This window comes from Dermacentor albipictus, chromosome 1, assembly GCF_038994185.2.
Source record: "Dermacentor albipictus isolate Rhodes 1998 colony chromosome 1, USDA_Dalb.pri_finalv2, whole genome shotgun sequence".
Lineage (NCBI taxonomy): Eukaryota > Metazoa > Arthropoda > Arachnida > Ixodida > Ixodidae > Dermacentor > Dermacentor albipictus.
The window spans coordinates 502,589,876-502,608,986 of NC_091821.1; the positions used below are offsets into that span (position 1 = coordinate 502,589,876).

The 19,111-nt window shown below is 48.7% G+C and overlaps 1 protein-coding gene across 3 annotated transcripts in view; it reads right to left on the bottom strand.

Annotated features, from left to right (window-relative positions):
- Positions 1-19,111, bottom strand: part of Mtl (Rac family small GTPase Mtl) — a 59,209-nt gene that overhangs the window by 4,663 nt on the left and 35,435 nt on the right. For all 3 annotated transcript variants that reach the window (XM_065441284.2, XM_065441283.2, XM_065441285.2), the window contains exons 3-4: positions 17,779-17,896; positions 9,861-10,021 (exon numbers count right to left, since the gene is read on the bottom strand). In XM_065441284.2, coding sequence (XP_065297356.1) covers positions 9,861-10,021; positions 17,779-17,896 — 279 coding nt within the window. The remainder of the gene's footprint in view (positions 1-9,860; positions 10,022-17,778; positions 17,897-19,111) is intronic.

Genomic DNA, 19,111 nt, shown 5'->3' on the forward strand with positions numbered 1-19,111 from the left:
ACGTAACTCTGCACACACATCTGCTTTCATTATCATGCACAAATGAAACATGAACAATAATTATGTGAATCAGAATACCTCCTACAAGTATTAATGTACAGCATTGCCAAAGATAGCACAGAAACCAGATAAGGCTTACAACCCGAGATCATGCAAACATCACATGAAGTAGCAAAAATAGAAATAAAAGGACATGTCCTATATAGCACCGACTTGTCTACATTTCCATTGTCCAAATAGTACACACATTTACGCTAGGGCTGGGCATCAATTAAATATATTAACCCTAATTATTCAGAACCATTTCATTAACTAATCCATCAGATTTGTGAATTTACGTACATGAACTAAAGAATAAAAACTGACTATTTCTGTGCATAAGCTTTAAAGAAGGCAGCTGTTTTAGTTGAATCGACACTTGCCTTTGAGGTTGCATGAACATCACCTTGCTTTAGTGGACATATATCGCACATAAAATTCCCTCGGACACAATTGTAAGAGCATGTGCGATGGCAGCAAGAAGCAACATCAAGCCTGCCACACTGCCGGAAAGCAAGGCCCATCTGGGTGCCCATCTTTTTGACATTAACGCTGCCACGACCACATCTTGACTGCTTACCAACAGCAATGCAGACCAGTGTGGATTCGCAAAGCACGAACAATGCAGCAATATACCCAGGAGGCGTGAAATGATGACACTGTAGTGGACAGTACTCATAGAGCCCCGCTGTGGAAGAAGAGGAGGCTGGACTAGTGCCATCGGGCACATAGGCGCAACGATGGTAGCTGCAACATCAACGCAGTTGTCTGTTTAATAAATGGCTATTCCTCCAGCGTCTACCGAACCAATTACGCGTAATTTTATGTGCCTCAGCTACTACGTCTGTCGAGGCCTTAGCGACGATGGCAGACCAAATTATGGATTCTTTCCATCCTGTGATATCCACTGTTGACCGTTGCAATGCACCCGTGGTGACACAACCCAGATACAGCAGCACTTTGACGAACCTGACAGTTCAAGCACGTACCTTGCTGTGCAATTAGAGGAGCTAACTAACCAGTTGGCTGCCTTAAGCTTTCGTGCAAATAACCATCAGCAGCGGCATCGCTTGCATGACCAAAACGTGTCACGCCCTCAGTCTCCCTTTATTTGTAGGTATCACGCTAGATATGGCACTCGCGCACGGCAGTGCCGCCCGCCTTGAAACTTTCCGGGAAACAGTTAGGCCAGTCACTGATGAGGGCTAGTGCTACTGGCTCTACATCAAGCCGTCTCTTGTGCATCACCGACCGTGTCACGAAAGTTCGCCATCTTGCAGACAATGAAACGGAAATTTGTGTCGTTCCCCCAACTTTTCAAGACCGCAGAAGACATCACCATGACACGTCCTTTCTCACTGCAGTCAATGATTCCAACATTAAAACGTACGGCCAGAAATCTGTCACTCTTGACCTTGGTCTACAATGCCTTTTTTGATGGCTACTCACCGTCGCTGACGTCTGCAGGCCGATTATCGGCGCTGATTTTCTGTGGAAGTTTAACCTCCTCGTTGACCTTCGCCACTGCCGCTTTCTTGACTTCTCAACAAGCTTTTCCGTACAAGGTATCACCACGTCTGCACCACCTTTGCATATTGTACAAGCACACACCCAGGTACTGAAACCGTGGTCCACTATCCTGGTGGAATTTCCAGAGCTGTTGGAACCACTCTTGCCAGATCGTTCAATAGTGCACAACGTCACTCACCACATTGTGACTAAAGGACCACCAGTATATGCCCGACCTCGCCGCTTAGCACCAGACCATCTCAAAATTGTAAAGCAAGAATTTGAACACATGCTCGAGTTAGGCTTCATTTGTCTTTCCTCTAAGCCTTGGTCATCTGCTTTACACAGGGTGCCCAAGAAGACGGGTGAAGTGACGGTTCCCGATAGAAACCCTACACCTTACATCCACGATATCACCACATCGCTTATTGGCTGCATATTTAGCAAGGTGGATCTAGTAAAAGCCTACCATCAGATTCCTGTCGAGCCTTCCGACATTCCTAAAACTGCAATCATCACCTCTTTTGGCATCTTTGAATATGTGCGCAAGCCGTTCAGCTTCCATAATGCTGCTCAAACATTTCAGTGGTCCGTCGATCAAGTACTCCATGGCCTGACTTGTTGCTTCGTCTATTGAGACAACATTCTTGTATTCAGTTGCTCTGCTTTGGAACACGAATCTGACCTAAGTAAGGTGTTTGAACACCTCCGTCAATATGGCCTGGTTGTAATCATCTAGAAGAGCGAGTTTGGCGTTGCTTCTTTCTATATCCTGGGCCATAGAGTAGATGAGCATGGCATCAGATCCATTCCATCCCGTGTTTAAGCGATTAAATATTTTCCACGTCCGTCTTCCACCAAACAATTATGGTCAATTCTGGGCCTCATCAATTACTATCGCTGTTTCATTCCTCGTTGTGCTTCAACTTTGCAGCCTCTTCAAATTCCACTCTCCAGCACACCACGAGCTAGCACGCCTATATCATGGACTAATGCAGCTGAATCTGCTTTTATCTCTGCTAAGGACGCCCTTGCTACCACTACTCTACTGGCACACCCACAACCAGACGCTCCAATGTGCGTTATGGTAGATGCCTCTGACATAGCTGTTGGCGCCGCGTTTCAATAGCTGGTTGGCAAGACATGGCACCCAATATCTTTCTTTTCAAGGAAGCCGACACTGCAAGAAACCCACTAGAGCACTTTCGGTCGCAAATTGCTAGGACTCGACCTCACAGTCCACCACTCTGTCACAATCTCGAAGGGCGTCAGTTATTTATTCTCATCGACCACAAACTACTCATTTATGCTATTACTTCCAACAGTTCCTCGCACACTCGCCGCGAAATTCCCCAGCTTGCATAAACCCCCGACTTCGCTACTGATATTCGGCATATCAGTGGTGCCGATAATCCCGCTGCTGACGCTCTGTCACGGATCCATGTAAATGCAAGCCAAGTCAATCGTTCCGGCATTGACTTCGTCCGCCTCGCTACCGCTTAATGCACAGACCGTGAACTTCAAATACTCCGGGCTGCCAACAATTCTCTACGCTTCCAAGATATCTTACTGCCTCGCTGCAACGTCACACAACAATTTCGGCAGCAAGGTTTTGATGCCCTACATTCCTTATCGCACCCTGGAGTACGTGCCACACAATGTCTGGCCACTTCCCGCCACCTGAGGCCGCGTATGAACGCTGACGTCCGTTGCTGGGCTCCGGCATGCATACAGTGCCAGTGCGCCAAAGTCAGTCAACACATTATGAGAGTGCCTGGTCATTTTCCACCAGCAGATGTTCGTTTCAGCCACGTTCACATCGATATCATTGTTCAGCTACCACCGTCCCTAAAACAATGATACATACTCACTTGTATCGACCGCTACACACGCTGGCCTAATGCAATGTCACTCTCACATTATTGCAGAATCTGTGGCTCAGGCCATCTTAAGTACAGTAAAACCTCATTTAACTGTACCCGCTGTGGGGGTTCTCCTCCCGTGCTCTTGGGACAAAGGAACGACAACACAGTAGTGCGAACAATCACAAGGGCATTTATTGCACCTTCCATTGATCAATGCCTGCTAGCCGAGTTGCTATCCACAAAACATGCCGATGGGCGCGCGACAAATCTAGAAGTCCGACTCACCGCGACCGGACAATGAGCGAATATGTTCGCCCCATGCTGGATCCAAACGGCTGGTCGTTCGCGAGTTCGGTCACGCCAACGGTGGCGCGTTCCAAAGCGGCCACGCGAGGCGGTCTCGCAGAAGCATGGGTCGGCGCGCACGCGGGACGTCCACGCCGTTCCCCGACCCGCCGGGGAAGAGAGCGCCTTGTCTCGCCCGCACCCGAGTAACCTCGCAGCGGCGCGACACTCGCGCCATCTCTCGCACCGCGCTTGTACCACTCCGACAGCTGCGGGCGCCAGGCCACGCGAGCCGTGCGGGAAAACAACATATCAGGGGATGCGTGAGAGTCACGCATCCCCACATCCCCCCAACCTTAAATCACTTCTTATTCCGGCGAAACATGTGACATGGTCAAACATTAACTCGTGCTTCGCGAACAAGATAGTAAATGCAACAGTGGCCGCGCCGAAGAAATGTCCACACGTTGTCGCGTGGACATTGCCGCGACAACAATGCCGGGGAGCCGACATTGTCCTTGGGTACACCGCTAGCGTCCGCCGGTCACAGCAACAGCTTTGCAGACTCGACGGCACGATTCCAGGCCAGGACTCCGGAAACGGCGACACAGTAGTCGGAACGAGCAAGCGTCGCTCGCGCCGACGCGCCCTGCTGGCAAGAGCCGCCGTAGCTGTCGGTGACCGCCGGCTCTTTTGTCTGCCGCCGAGGGTTGTGAGCTGGATGCAGGAGGCCGCCAAAGTCGCTGCGCCGAACTGGCCACAGCATCACCATCGCCCGGTGTGGCTCGATCGTAGTCCGGAGCAGCAGCGCAGACGATGTGCAGGTGACAGCAAGCCAGGGGCGACTCCAATCACGCTGCGTACACTCAACACACTCGGCAAACACTAAAGTAGTGCAAGGGAGAGGAAGTCTGCATGCGCATCGCCCACATGGTACGATGTTCAACTCGGCTAGCAAAAGATCGGGCAGCTACTCAGATGCTAAGTTCACGTGAACGAAGCTCGCTTCCTTGAGTTGAACGAGTAATTTCAATTCATGCGAGGCTAAATAGAATGAGGTAAGCAAAGTGCAACACCTCAACGCCACCGTCCACCAGGTTGTGTCCATCCACGTGCGACAGGCAGCTTTGTAAAGCCTTAGGCCTAAAGCCTCGCTACTCTGATAACAACCAGCATCCAAAAACAACACCCAAAATGGGCGCAAAACAGGCAGCCGCGAGGAGACAGTTCTGTGAGGTGGTCCTACTCCGCTCGGTGCACACAGCATCCGAGTTAACGGCGCCCACCGTCCCAGACGGTGTCGGAGCGCCTGGTGCCAGGCCGCAATACCAGTCAGCCCTTAGTGGCACCCGTGGCCCGCGGCCACCCGGCTCCCAGAGCCGCGACTTCATCAGAGTCAAAGAGATAGAAGAAGCTATTTACATAAGAAATTCGGACGACCCACGAGGCTTCCGTACTCACTCGCTTCAGGCTTGCTACTGCTCCGCGGGCGCTACGCCTCGCTCTCCCAGGATGCAGACCACGTGGCTCTCGCACCGACGAATGTCATAAAAAAAAAAAAAACACTTGCGAAAAGGCTTAGCATGTTGACATGTTCAAACACACTACAGCCACCGTCGCCTCGCTCAAGAAAGCACGCCGCCGACGCTAGCGATCAAAACTCACGCTAGGCCTACGCTTCGGTTCAAACAAATGTCTCGAACGAAGCATAACTTAAAATTATCGTCCGATGCCCCAAGAGTCCCACGTTGGGCAGCCAGATGTGGGGTCTCCTCCGTGCTCTTGGGACAAAGGAACGACAACACAGTAGTGCGAACAATCACAAGGGCATTTATTGCACCTTTCATAGATCAATGCCTGCTAGCCGAGTTGCTATCCACAAAACATGCCGATGGGCGCGCGACAAATCTAGAAGTCCGACTCACCGCGACCGGAAAATGAGCGAATATGTTTGCCCCATGCTGGATCCCAACGCCTGGTCGTTCGCGTGTTTGGTCACGCCAACGGTGGCACGTTCCAAGGCGGCCACGCGTCGCGGTCTTGCAGAAGCGTGGGTCGGCGCGCACGCGGGACGTCTATGCCGTTCCCCGACCCGCCAGGGAAGAGAGCGCCTTGTCTCGCCCGCACCCAAGTAACCTCGCAGCGGCGCGACACTCGCGCCATCTCTTGCACCGCGCTTGTACCACTCCGACCGCCGCGGGCGCCAGGCCACGTGAGCCGTGCGGGAAAACAACATATCAGGGGATGCGTGAGAGTCGCGCATCCCCCCACCGCTTAAACAGTAGTTTCATTTTAAAAATAGTAAAGTCAAATCCCCGACTCAGCAGCCATTGAACATAATGTGTTTTGTATCCGCATAAACCGTACCAGCTTATTGCATACGCATCGGTTAACACGTAGCGTTTCCACTTTTTGTCACGCAAGAACGGTGGTGCATTGTCTCCATCGGGCGTCCCAGCAGAACAAGCCTCAGAGATCGGAACAACGGCCTCCAAGCACCCTGCGCGTTCGCGCATGAAGCCACATTAAAGGGACCCTGAAACGATTTTGACGATTTTCTACAAACGTACTGAGTCGTTAGAGTAGGTCCTTCTGATCATTAATTTACACATCTAAGTGCTATGCGTAAAGCGTGTAATTTATTATAAGGTTTTAAAAATGCACATCGCTGCCGATCGCAGCGATGTGCTCGCAGCGATCGCAGCGATCGCGGCGGAATTTTAAGCCGCCCCTACCCATATGACGGAAATCACCCATATGATGTCAGTGGCGTGAGCTATCCCATTGCCTGACCAGGCCGCGGGATTGATAATTTTTCGAACTTTATGGTGAACAAATAATCTTCGTAGTAGTTGGAATGTTAGTTCATTTGTTTTTATAAAAAGAAAGTAACATAAAGAGAATGCACAAGAACAATTTTTCAGTACACTTCAGCACTTCCGGCACACAGCAAGTGTCGTCTGCTTATGTTACAACGTACTCCATTTTGACGAGAGCTCCGCGGTCAGAGTCGGTCTCAGTCTTTTCGCGAGCACTATGTTTCGACTTTGTTGCCTTGTGGACTGCAAACCTAGCGACTGGCAATATGTCAAGATGCGACATCGTGCCCCTCTACAAGGCAGTATACAAGCGAAGTGGCTGCTGCGCATCGGACTGCCAGTATTTGATCGGCGCCAGGACTTGCGCGTTTGTGGCCGTCACTTTACACAGGAAGATTACTAACGCAATAGCGTTTTGCGAATCCGGTATTGGGGCAAACGCAAGCGCAAGGGGACAGGGTCTGGCCGCTTGACTGTGCCGGGATGAGCCACGATATGAGCAGAAGGGCAAATGTGAATGGTCTGCACGGTGCAGCCACCTGGTGGCACAGAGCTCAACCATACACAGTAGCAGCAACGAAGTGTATTCTTCTTTGCTGCTGGTGTGTATTTTTCACAGGAGTGTAATCATTAACACGTTTTTATAAATGTTTAAAATGTTTTACACTTAATTAGAGCAATATTAACGCTTTGTTTGACTGGTTAAGCGCTGCGCCAGCAAGTGTCTGGACCGTGCAGACCGATCAGGCTGCTCACGTACGTCTACGCTAAAGTTTTTTCATCAGCTTGCCTCATGCCTCCAGTCATTTGCCGAAATGACCAGCTTGCCTGTGGTTACCGGTATACCGGACACGTTCGGCGCTACGACAGAATGCTCGCAATGCACGCTGCTTCGATAGCTCTCGGTCGACAGCCAAGCGGCTAGCGGAGAGGTCTCGCGCGGGAGGGGGCGTGCTCCAAAACAACCGGAAGTGAACGATGTGACGTCGCATCGTGACGCTGAACCAGTGAAGGCGGAGCTTAGCGCCGCTCGCTTGGCGATCGAGTTGAGGAGGAAAAGCATAGCTAGGGAGGAGGGTAACTTCTAATCGCTTGCAGCTCCATTAATATGTAACGCTTCACTTAAATTGTGGTGCGAATGTTCTACTTAAGCTGTACCCTACGCGTCTACAAAATTTGTTCGAACCGTTTCAGGGGCCCTTTAACATCAACATCATTTTGGCGGCGTGCCAGAGAGCGTTGTGGCGTCGTGCACACGAGGACTCACGTCATGCCGAAGCTCGGATAAAAAAGGCACTGGATGCTCAGCACAGAAGAAAAATTAGACACTGTTCGTGCTATTGAACGTGACACGAAGAAGTCCGCGCTGGTATGCGACAGGGATCTACTGTTGACTATAGTGTGTGGCATTTGGAGTGCGAAGTTGCTCGGCAGCGCTGCTGCGACCGCGAAGAGATGTTGGCTACAAGGTTCGACTTTTCGCCATCGTTGCTTCTGTTGTAGCCGAAGTGATGAGAACGACACGGAAAGCGACAGCACGGGCGATTGAGGCCCGACAGTGGCAGAAGCTGCGCGTTATGTCAGCCTCATGAATGCAATCGTCGTGACTAGAACACCACCCCGCAATGAAAAAGGTGCCCTGCGACTTCTGCAGCGCTACCACGCACGTGCATGGAGAATACGTAACGCCAACGAGGAATCTGCGATGCGAGTGTTTGCCGAGAAGAGGGGCGCTGGCTGATGAGCTGCCTCACAGCTTCAGTAAATTTGAGGCCGCTGTCGTCGCTGCTACACTCTTAAGCAAAATTACACCCTTACACCCCAAGGAAGACACGACACACACTGGCGCTGTGCGTCTCCTTTTGCGTGTCTTCCTTTTGTGGTTTGTCTTAGATGTTTGCGCTGGAATGTTAAATTCAGAATGATGTACCAACTAGGCCCAAATGAAGTTTTACTGTTATACCCTTTTACCACACAACAATAATCGTCATCTGTCTTGTCCACATTTCCTTTTTTTAACGCGGCGAGCCCGATACTTCCCAGTAACAAACAGCATGCGCGTTATCAGCATGACATAGCATTCCCGACAGGAAAGTAGCGAGCGCGGCGTATTGAAGAAAGGAAACGCAAGCAAGGCAGATGACGATTATCGTTGTGTGGCAGATATACACCCCAAAGGGTGTACTTTTGCCTAAGAGTGTTGGCCGCTGCGTCATCAAACGAAAATAACACTTTTGTCACGCGACGTGAATAAATACTGCATGTTTTTTTTTTCCCCCTTCATCGCACTCTCTCAGAGTTCCATTTTTGACAGGTAAGTGGTCGATCTCATGCTATTTCGGTTAAACAGTACTACCATTTAATACACACTCTTTCCAAGCTCCGGCCAACTACGGTTTAACGAGGTTTCACTGTACCTGGATTTCTCGTTACGGTGTACCACACACCATAACTACAGACAGAGGAAGACTGTTTGACTTGTCCCTCTTTCAGGCTCTCTCCTGTCTTCTGGGTGTAATGCATATACGAACAACAGCTTATCACCCAAGTTCCAATGGCATGGTAGAACGCTTCCATCGTCAACTAAAAGCAGCACCTCGTGCCCATGAATCCACGATTCCATTGACAGAGCAGGTTCTACTAGGTCTTCGCACAGCTCGGAAAGCAGATGCACAGTGTTCCTGAGCAAAACTCGTTTTCGGCACGACACTTCGCATACCAGGTGAGTTCTTCGCCTCGGAGCCGTCATCTGCTGACCTACAATCTTACGCCGACTGCCTTCGCATTACAATGGTCACTGTTATACCACCGCCGCTTCGCAACGACTGCAGGAATGTTTACATGAGCCCATTTTTACTTCATAGCAGTCACGTATTTATCCATCACGAAGCTACTCGCGCTACTTTACAAGCTCTTAACGACGGTTCCTTCAAAGTGCTCGTGTGATGCTAAGTTTTTCACACTTCTTGTCAGGACGCGAACAGACAATTTCCATCGACTGCTTGAAGCCAGCTCATCTAGACTCTGGCAATGCCATCTACTCAACTTAAACCGCTTAACGGCAGTGCCTTCATCGCTAGGGAGGGAGCCATGTAGTGGACAGTACTCAAAGAGCCCCGTGGTGGGAGAAAAAGAGACTGGACTAGCGCCATCAGGCATATATGCTCGATGATGGTAGCCGCGACATCAACGCAGTCATCAGTTTAATAAATGGCAATTCTTTGTGGGTTTTCTGTTCCTACAACACCATTCCTTGTTTATCTTCTTTAGTGGTTGCTTTTGAACATTTCCCGTGGTCATTCAATATCCCTTTAACAAGCCGAACTGGCCAGGATGCACCCACCTGTCGGAGGCCTCTCTGGGTGAGGGCTGAGCACTCGAGGTACTTGATGGCACGGATCTTGGAGCACAGCTTCTGGCCCTGCTCCCTTTTGATTGGCGACAGGCCCTGCTCCGACAGCTGCTGCAGGGTCTCCTTGTCCTCGCGCAAGTCCATCTTGGTCCCTGCAACCACACAAGACCAGGCCACAGTTAAAGCTGCTGCACCAGCTTTCCTAGCCAGGGCTTCCACCTGCTTGACATCAGCATCAATCCTACTGTCCAAGGTTTTTTTTTTTTTTTTTACAGGCTTGTAGCACAGCTCAGAACAAGCAAAAAAGGAAGGTGGAAGGGGTAATGAAAAGGAATGGAGAGCAGAGTGAGCGTTGACATACTAACTCGCCCGAACTGCTGCACTCTTGACTGTCCAAGGGCATCTCAGAAAAAAGATAAACTAAAAAATAAAGAGTTGATATGCATTCTTGTTAAAAAATGCATTGTAGCACTTGCGTTGTGAGGTTTCCCTTTTATTTTCACCTACTACTTTTCAAACTGGAATTTTAAAATGAATTACTCAAAAGTGACAACACTCGACAATAAAGAGTGGGAGTCTGAATCCTCAAGCAACCTCTGATCCCCAACCACAAGGGCTTATATTAGAGTAATTTTTTCAAGCACCCAAATCAATATAAATGCTACTTCAGCTTTTACTGCTCCACTTCTTAGGGAGATAGTGACATAAAAATAGTGTTACTCTTTTCTAATTTCATTAAGGTAGTTGCAGACTCCTTAATTATGGCATAACAGGTCAATTTCTTGAGCATCCAACAAATGATCCATTATATCATCTTTTAATTTGAGCAGCTAAAAGTGACGAGTTAAGTGTTCGAACACAATGCCCAGTCTTGTTATGAACTCCCACTGTAAGATGTTTTATAGAGGCACTTCAGAGGTGTGCACAGCAGTATAATGTGTACTGACCCACATCTGAGTATGCTGTTGTGTTTCCTTTTTCCTTTATACTTGTGCTATTGCACTCATATTTTACACACTCTTGCAAAGTCCTGAATTGGCTGCAGTATTTGAACATAAATACAGAGATTACAGAGATTGTCAGGCGAGTCTAACGCATATTGTTAAGAACGGCCAGCTGCAGTGCAAGTTTGCCACCCAGTTACAACTATGGCGGCAACATTCCGGGAGCGTCGCCGGCAACTTCTAGCCACAGCGTGACTAAATAGACTTTGTGTCTATGAACAATACGGGCATCCCCCACTCTCCGTCGCTTCAGCTAGAATGCGTTCGATGAAGCCGGCTTTGTGTTGAAACCGCCATCAACCTCTAGCCTCATTGCCGTTGTGACGGAATGAGTTCGGCGGGCCACCTATTGTTCCCCAACTCCCCAACGCGCTACCCGGAACGGCTCCGAGTTCTGTGGGGCCCCTCTGACGTCGGCTCCGGACATTCGAACGTGTGTGCATTTGTGTGTGTAGACCGTCCTGCGGGAAGGCGGCTAGTTTGCGATGACGAAACGAACGTTCGCATCACCTTGTATCAGGAGAGGACCGAGTGTTTAAAAACCGCTTTTGTGCGGCTGCTCAGGACACTCTCTCTCAAGCAGTCATGTTAGACTGATGTACTTTCTCAAACAGTCATGTTAGACTGATATAAATACTGTAAGTAAACCCACACTCCTCGTTCTCGATGAGAAGCAGTCCTTCCCTTCATCAACGTCCTCAGCGTGGATAAGTTGGACGACAGCATGGGCCAGCTACCTTCTAATTCATGCCTGACTCCAATCTTGACAACGGATCACGAGCGATGGGATTGAGCCCCCAATCCTGACAACTGGTGGCAGCGGCGGGATGGACTTTGCGACGTGGTGCTGTGACTGTGGTGAGTGCTTGGTTCTTGCTTTGACTCTCTAGGCTTCATTTTGTGGTTGTTCTGTTTAGAACAGTAGGGAAGCTAGATTGTTGAGTGCTAGCTAGGTTGTGTTTTCCTAGCTAGATTTAGAGAGCAGAATCAAGGCAGTAAAGCAGCAATCATGGAGTTAAGGACACTGCTGAGAGACGAATTGATTGTTGGTGAGAAACTTGGCCTAAATGTCACAAGGAAATGCTAAAATCGGAATTATTGGAGCTAATTTCCGAGAAGGCAAGTGAGGAAGAAATTGAAATGGGGTTTGAACTTCTGAAAAAAAGAGAAAAATGGGACAGAGAAAGAGAAGAATGGGACACAGAGAGAGAGGAACGTGATAAAGATAGCGAGTTAAGAAAAATGCAACTTGAACTTGAAAGCAAACGTTTGGAGTTGTCTCAAGGAAGTGAAGGCGCTCTGGGACGATCAATTGAGGCAGAATCGTACCGCATGGACAGGCTATTAAAGCCATTTGAGGTCGCGACCGACATAGGCTTGTTCCTATGCAATTTTGAAAGGACTTGCAAAAAGATGAACTTCGGCCCGAGTACATGGCCACAGCGGTTGCTGTCTATGTTGCCATGTGAGGCGGCGAAAGTAATCGCCAGATTGAGTGCACAGGATGCATATGATTATGCAAAAGTTAAGGCTAGTCTCCTGAAGAAATACCGCCTTTCAGCCGAAGCTTTTCGGCAAAGGTTTAGGAGCACAGGCAAAAAAGATGGCGAGGGATATCCAGAGTTTGCATATAAGGCCAACCTAGTCGAGTGGCTGAAAAGCGCGGAAGCGTACAACAGCAGAGACATGATCATTGAGTGCATGTGTCTAGAGCAATTTTACAAAACCATCCCCCAAGCTGTGAAACTGTGGGTGCAAGACAGAGGGAATGTACACTTTGAGGAAAGGGCGGCTGAATTAGCCGAAGAGTACGCAACGCGTAGAAAGTTGAACGCCGAGGACGGAAACTGGGATGGTCGAAATGGACCGCGGAAATCCTTTCCGTTCAAAAAGGGTTCGCAGATAAGACGATCGGAGCCTGTAGACGTGGAGGAAAAGCACGCAGAAAAGAGCGAGGAGAAACTTAACGGGGAAACCGCAAAAAAGGAACAGAAAAGAAAATTCGAATCTTTTAGGCCGATCCGCTGTTATAAATGCCACAAACTGGGACGCATAGCTGTAAACTGCGAGAAGCCTAGTGTAGTTTTCTCCTACATGAATGGAAAGGACGAGAATATGGAACTTTTAAGCCCATATTCGGGTGCTGCGAGACAGTGCCGTCACGATGGACATTGTCCATCCGTCTTACGTGACGGTAGATGACTTCACCGGAGAAGTAGCATGGATCAAACAGGTTGTAGAAAAACACAGCATGTGTCTGCCCATGGCCAAAGTCAAAATAAGTGGACCATTCGGGCAGCTAGAGACTGAGGCTGCAGTTTCCAAATTTTTGTCACTGCAGTACCCTTACATCTTTTCGAATCGTTCGAATCAGTTACTGCGTGACAAAGGGCTCAAACTGGGAGAGGGCATAGTACAGGCATTGACCCGAGGCCAAGCTCGTAAGATCGCGGCGCATTCGGCTGAAAATGCACAAGCTCCTCCAGCGGAAGCAGAAAAGGGGATAACTTCAATACCCGAATCCGAGCTAGGCCCAAGGGACAAAAGAGCAGTTGAGGAGAGACTGCCAGCTGACCAGCTCAATGAGAGCGTAGCACTAGAGTGTCAAAGTTCTAGCCAGCAGGAAGAGGAAGCTGACGCAGTCACAAGCAAGACAGGGTCGTTATTATCACTGGCCTCAAAGAACTTTGATCAGCTCTTACGTGTGGATAGAGAGTCACTGGCAGCCGAGCAAAAGAATGATGAGAGCTTAGCTAAATTACATGACACAGCTAAAGAAGGCATTGCTAGGCGCAACGTGACGATACATGAGAGAGGAGGATTGTTGTATCGGCACTACAGAGATTGAAAGGGTAGGATTTTAGATCAGTTAGTCGTACCTACTAAGTACAGGGAGGACCTTTTGAGTCTCTGTCATGGAAATTGGTGGTCCGGCCACCTAAGCATAAACAAATCAAAGGAAAGATTGCTTATGAAATACTACTGGCCTGGCTGTTTAAAAGACGTAGAAAACTTTGTAAGATCATGCGACGCCTGCCAGCGTTCTGGTAAACCAGGAGAGACATGGAAAGCTCCACTGAAGGTAGTGCCCTTAATAACAGAGCCTTTCAGACGACTTGTAATAGACACGGTAGGGCCTCTTCCAAAAACAAAATCGGGCTACAGGTACTTGTTTACCATGCTGTGTCCGGCTACCAAGTTTCCAGAAGCAATCCCTTTGAAAGAGCTCAGTTCCACTGAAGTAGTAGACGCGCTTTTGACAGTGTTTGCACGAGTTGGGTTTCTAGCCGAAATTCAGGCAGATCAAGGGTCAGTATTCACGAGTGCACTGACTTCCACATTCTTGCAAAAGTGCGGGGTAAAGTTGATACACAGTTCTGTCTATCACCCTCAGTCAAACAGTGTAGAGAGGTGGCATTCGGTGCTTAAGCGAGTTTTGCGTGCGCTCTGTTACGAGCACAAGGAGGACTGGGAGAACTGTCTGCCGGCAACTTTGTTTGCTTTGCGAACGGTTCCACATGAAGCGACAGGGTTCTCGCCAGCAGAACTAGTGTATGGGAGGACACTTCGTTCTCCACTGAGAATGTTAAGAGAGATGTGGGAGGAAAGAGGGGAGAGTCCAACAGTGGTTCAATAAGTGCTAAATTTGCTGGAACGGCTAAGCGAAACTCAAGAACTAGTCGGACTGAACATGGGAATAGCTCAAAAGAATGCCAAATTCTATTACGACAAGAATGCGAGCCTTCGTACGCTTAACGCCGGAGACCAGGTAATGATCCTCAAACCTTCAAGAAAGAACAAGCTTGAAGTTCACTGGGACGGGCCCGTGAAAGTGTTGCACAAACTTTCAGATACTAACTATGCTCTGAACATGCCCAGTCGCAGGAAGGAAGTGAAGATATATCACTGTAATTTGATGAAGCCGTATGTAGAGCGGAGCGGAGTTGTTAACTATACCATCAAAGAGCAGGATGGCACTAGTACCAAGTTTAAGGAGTATAGGACGACCTCCAACTTTGAAATCGGCATAGAAGAAGTAGTAGAACACTCGGTAAGCTCGCACGCTCTAAGACCCGAGCAGCTAGATGAGCTTAAAGAGATGTTAGGGGAATATCTCGACAGATTCAGCGATCGGCCGGGTAGAACCGAACTAATAACGCACGAAATTGAGCTGACATCAACCGAACCAGTAAGATCAAAGCCTTACAGGGTGTCTCCAAGACAGAGAGAGATTATGGAGGCAGAGATACAGCGCATGCTAGAGTTGGGAGTTATTGAGCCCACTGAGAGTGACTACACGTCACCGCTAATACAGGAAGAAACCCCTAACAAGGAGCCTCATCCGTGTGTTAACTACAGGAAGTTAAATGCCATCACTAGGGATCAGCTGTACCCGATACCCAACATTGAGGAACGAATTGAAAGAGTTAGCGCTGCTAAATACATTTCCACTATAGATCTCGTGCGGGGGTACTGGCAAGTTCCCCTTTCAGAAAGTGCCAGCCGCTATGCCGCATTCATCTCACCTGTAGGCACTTTTCGCCTTCTCGCACCGAGCTTCGGGCTGAAGAACGCACCATTTAGCTTCTCTAAGTTAATGGATATTGTCCTAAAAGACTTGCAGGAGTTCGCCTTGCCCTATCTTGATGATGTAGCAATTTTTTCGGACAGCTGGGAACAACACGTATCGCACCTCAAACAGGTGTTCTCACGGTTGAGGGAAGCCGGCTTAACGATGAAAGTGAAAAAGTGTAGGTTTGGTTGTTCGCAGGTTACTTATTTGGGCCATGTTGTCGGTCAGGGCATGAGACGGCTGGCCGAGCTGAAAATAGCTACGATTGGAGAATTGTCTCAGCCGCGCACGAAAATAGACCTTCGTTCATTTTTGGGGCTTGTGGGGTACTATCAACGGTACATTCCGAATTACTCGCAAATGGCAAGTCCATTAACGGATGCCCTCCGAAAGGGAGCACCGAGTAACGTACACTGGGATAAGGACAAAGAGAACACTTTCCAAAGTTTGAAAACGCTATTGGTTTCTCGTCCTGTGCTTCGCACGCCAGACTACACAAAGGAATTCATAGTTCAATGCGACACAAGCGACAGAGGTATGGGCATGGTACTTAGGTCGACGACAATACAGGGAGCATCCTATCCTCTATGCCAGCCGTAAACTATATGTAAGAGAGGACGCCTACAGCGCTTCAGAGAAGGAATGCGCTTGTTTAGTTTGGGCCGCCCAGAAGTTGTCGTGTTACTTGTGCGGAGCGAAATTCATCTTCAAGACCGACCACTGTCCTCTGACGTGGCTCAATCAAATGTCACACAAAAATGGCCGCTTGCTCCGATGGAGTCTCACTCTCCAAGAGTACAACTTCTCCGTTAGATATAAGAAGGGAAAGTTGCATAGCAATGCAGATGGTTTGAGCAGGCTAATTTGAATTCTGCGTTTGAGGGTCCTGTCTCAATTTTAGGGTTACTAGTGTTAATTTTTTTTTTAAGCCAAGAAGATCTCTTCTTATTTAGCAGGATTCCCTCTATGTTTGCTGAATTTGTCAGCAGAAAATTGCTTCAGAAATTGGCATTGCGAAATGCGGCATTTTTTTTGTTTCTGCACTTATGTCTTTTTTTTAAAGCCTGGCGGGTCTAAAGTGGGAGCCAAGGTACGCCATCTCGGCGCAGAGCCGTGTTGTGGGGTTCATTTTGCAGTTGCCTGTCCTTGTTGGATGTTTTGGGGCGGTGACATTATACAAGTGGTCGCTGCGAGCCAAGGCATCACCCCCTGGCCACCAGCCGTTCTCTTCCTGCCCAGCGGTCCAATCCATTGCAGCTGGGTTCACGCTTTCCTTCAAATGGCCTTGGGATGTCTTGTGGTGCAGGCCTCTGTGGGATATCCCCCATAGCAGAGAAGAAGTGATTGAGCGCCAGTTGCCTGTTTCTTGTACTTTGAACAGCATGGGCCAAAAGAATGTTTATTTCAGGTTAGATTTTGCCGTTCCTGATACATGCCGTGAGCTCCATTCTGTTTCCAACTCGCCGCAAAGCTGCCGTCTTGCAAAACAGATTGTTGAAAACAGCGATGTCTATGAACATGTAGTTGCGGTCGATGTCGATGAGTCCATGCCATAGTGTATAGAGAGCATCCGTAGTTTCTGCGCGGCACCCAAGCGAGACAATAAACCGGCAATTTTTTCGGCTGCTGTTTGCTGGAGCTGATTGCGAACATCCTTGCTGAGGAATGTTACGTTAATTCTCCGTGCTTGCTCCTGGTGGCTGCTTGAAATAAAACCGCATGACTGCATTCATGTGCTATTGTATTGCTGCGCTCTCAACCGTGCTTCAGGCCTATTGTTTATCAGGCACGACAGAGCTTCCTCTCCATGCGGCACTGTCAAAGATGCTGACGCACTGTGAAGTCGATGCCTACAGCTGCGGCTGCTCACTTCGCCACGATCCACACACGATTCTTTGGCTTGAAGCATGGTTGAGTGCGCTGCAATACGCATGAGCATAGCGCATGAGCACAGTCACGTGGTTCTATAATGTTTCTCTGGCTCTCTTTAAATGCCGAAGAAAAATGCCACACAGCATATGTACGTTGCAACAAAAAATTGGATTGGTTGTTTCTGAACACCCTCTAGAATGTAACAAAACATACTTGGTCTTAAAGTGAATATTAAAAAATTTGAATAATTGATCTCAGTTGATGTTCTGGCATTAAAAATTTACTGCAGTCCCCTTTGAATAGCCATTTCACAGACTTTTGTTGGAGATAGTTTTAGCAAAAGTGCAAGAACACTTTAAGCATGGAAACTTCCATGCATAATCAAACCTTTTTATGGGTTAAGTTTTTCTTTGAGGTGCAAATACAGGGAATGGTTTAGCAGAAGGTTAAAGGCACTCACCAACAAGTATGATGGGCGCATCAGGACAGTGGTGCTTGATCTCCGGGAACCACTTGGAGGTGACATTCTCAAAGGAAGATGGGCTCACCACGCTGAAGCATATGAGGAACACGTCTGTCTGCACAACACAAGGTAGAAGCCCTTTTGAGTTGACAGCTGGGACTGTTGGTGTAATCATGTCTGCCCCCTACTAATGGAAAACACACAGGAGATGGAGGTCCTCAGACTTAATTCTGACCAGACAATATGGAATGTTTTGTCAAATGGGGCCTTTACCACCATAAGCAGTTTGAATTATTGTACAGTCGTATCTCGATAATTCGAACTCGAAGGGGCCCGAAAATTTGTTCGAATTAAATGAAATTCAAATTATAGGAAGCTAATTGAATGGAGGACTTACCTGCAGTGGCCCATGTGCACTGAGCTAACACATGAGTGGGAAGTTCCACAAAATTTATTCACACGTATTACCAAATTACAGACAGTTATTAGGCAAATCGGTGCTCGTTCTGTAATAGGAGGCGGCGGGCGCACGCATGTATAATTAAAGGCAACGCACCATGTCCCATGACAATTTCCCCTTCGAACTTCTGGTATACTTCACCGCGTACGACTGCTGTACTGGGACGAAGTTGACTTTTGGGAACTGACATTATGCAACATGCCACGCTTTCCGCGCTCTGAAGCCATTGGCGAGGCTTACAAAGGCGGAGTCGGCACCATTGCTAACAGCAGCGAAGTGCTTCAATGAAAAACACGGCACCGAACAACAAGAAGCTTGGAAGCGAACGTCGACGTAGCTAGGCCTAGCGTTGCCGCGGTTTGGCTACGGCTGCCAGCGATCTGCATGCCAGAGCGCCGGCTCGAGCCGAGGCGGCGCGATAATCAAAATGGCGGTGGTGGTGGCTTTGATTAATGCTGTTTCGGACCTGCAGTCATGGCAAAAAGTCCGGAAAATCGGACGACGAAAGTTTTTAGCGTTCAAAATTGTAGACGTTCTTATACATTGACTCTATGGGGTGCACGGCGGTGCCGCAACACTAACAGCAGTCACTAACAGAAGTAACCGGTGGGATCGAATCCCGGCCACGGCGGCCACATTTCGATGGGGGCGAAATGCGAAAATGCCCGTGTACTTAGATTTAGGTGCACGTTAAAGAACCCCAGGTGGTCAAAATTTCCGGAGTCCTCCATTACGGCGTGCCTCATAATCAGAAAGTGGTTTTGGCACGTAAAACCCCAAATATTATTATTATTAGAAGTAACCGGTGATGAACGCTCGCACACGCTTGCGCACAAATTTCCACCACGGCTTTCTCCCGCCCCACGCGAC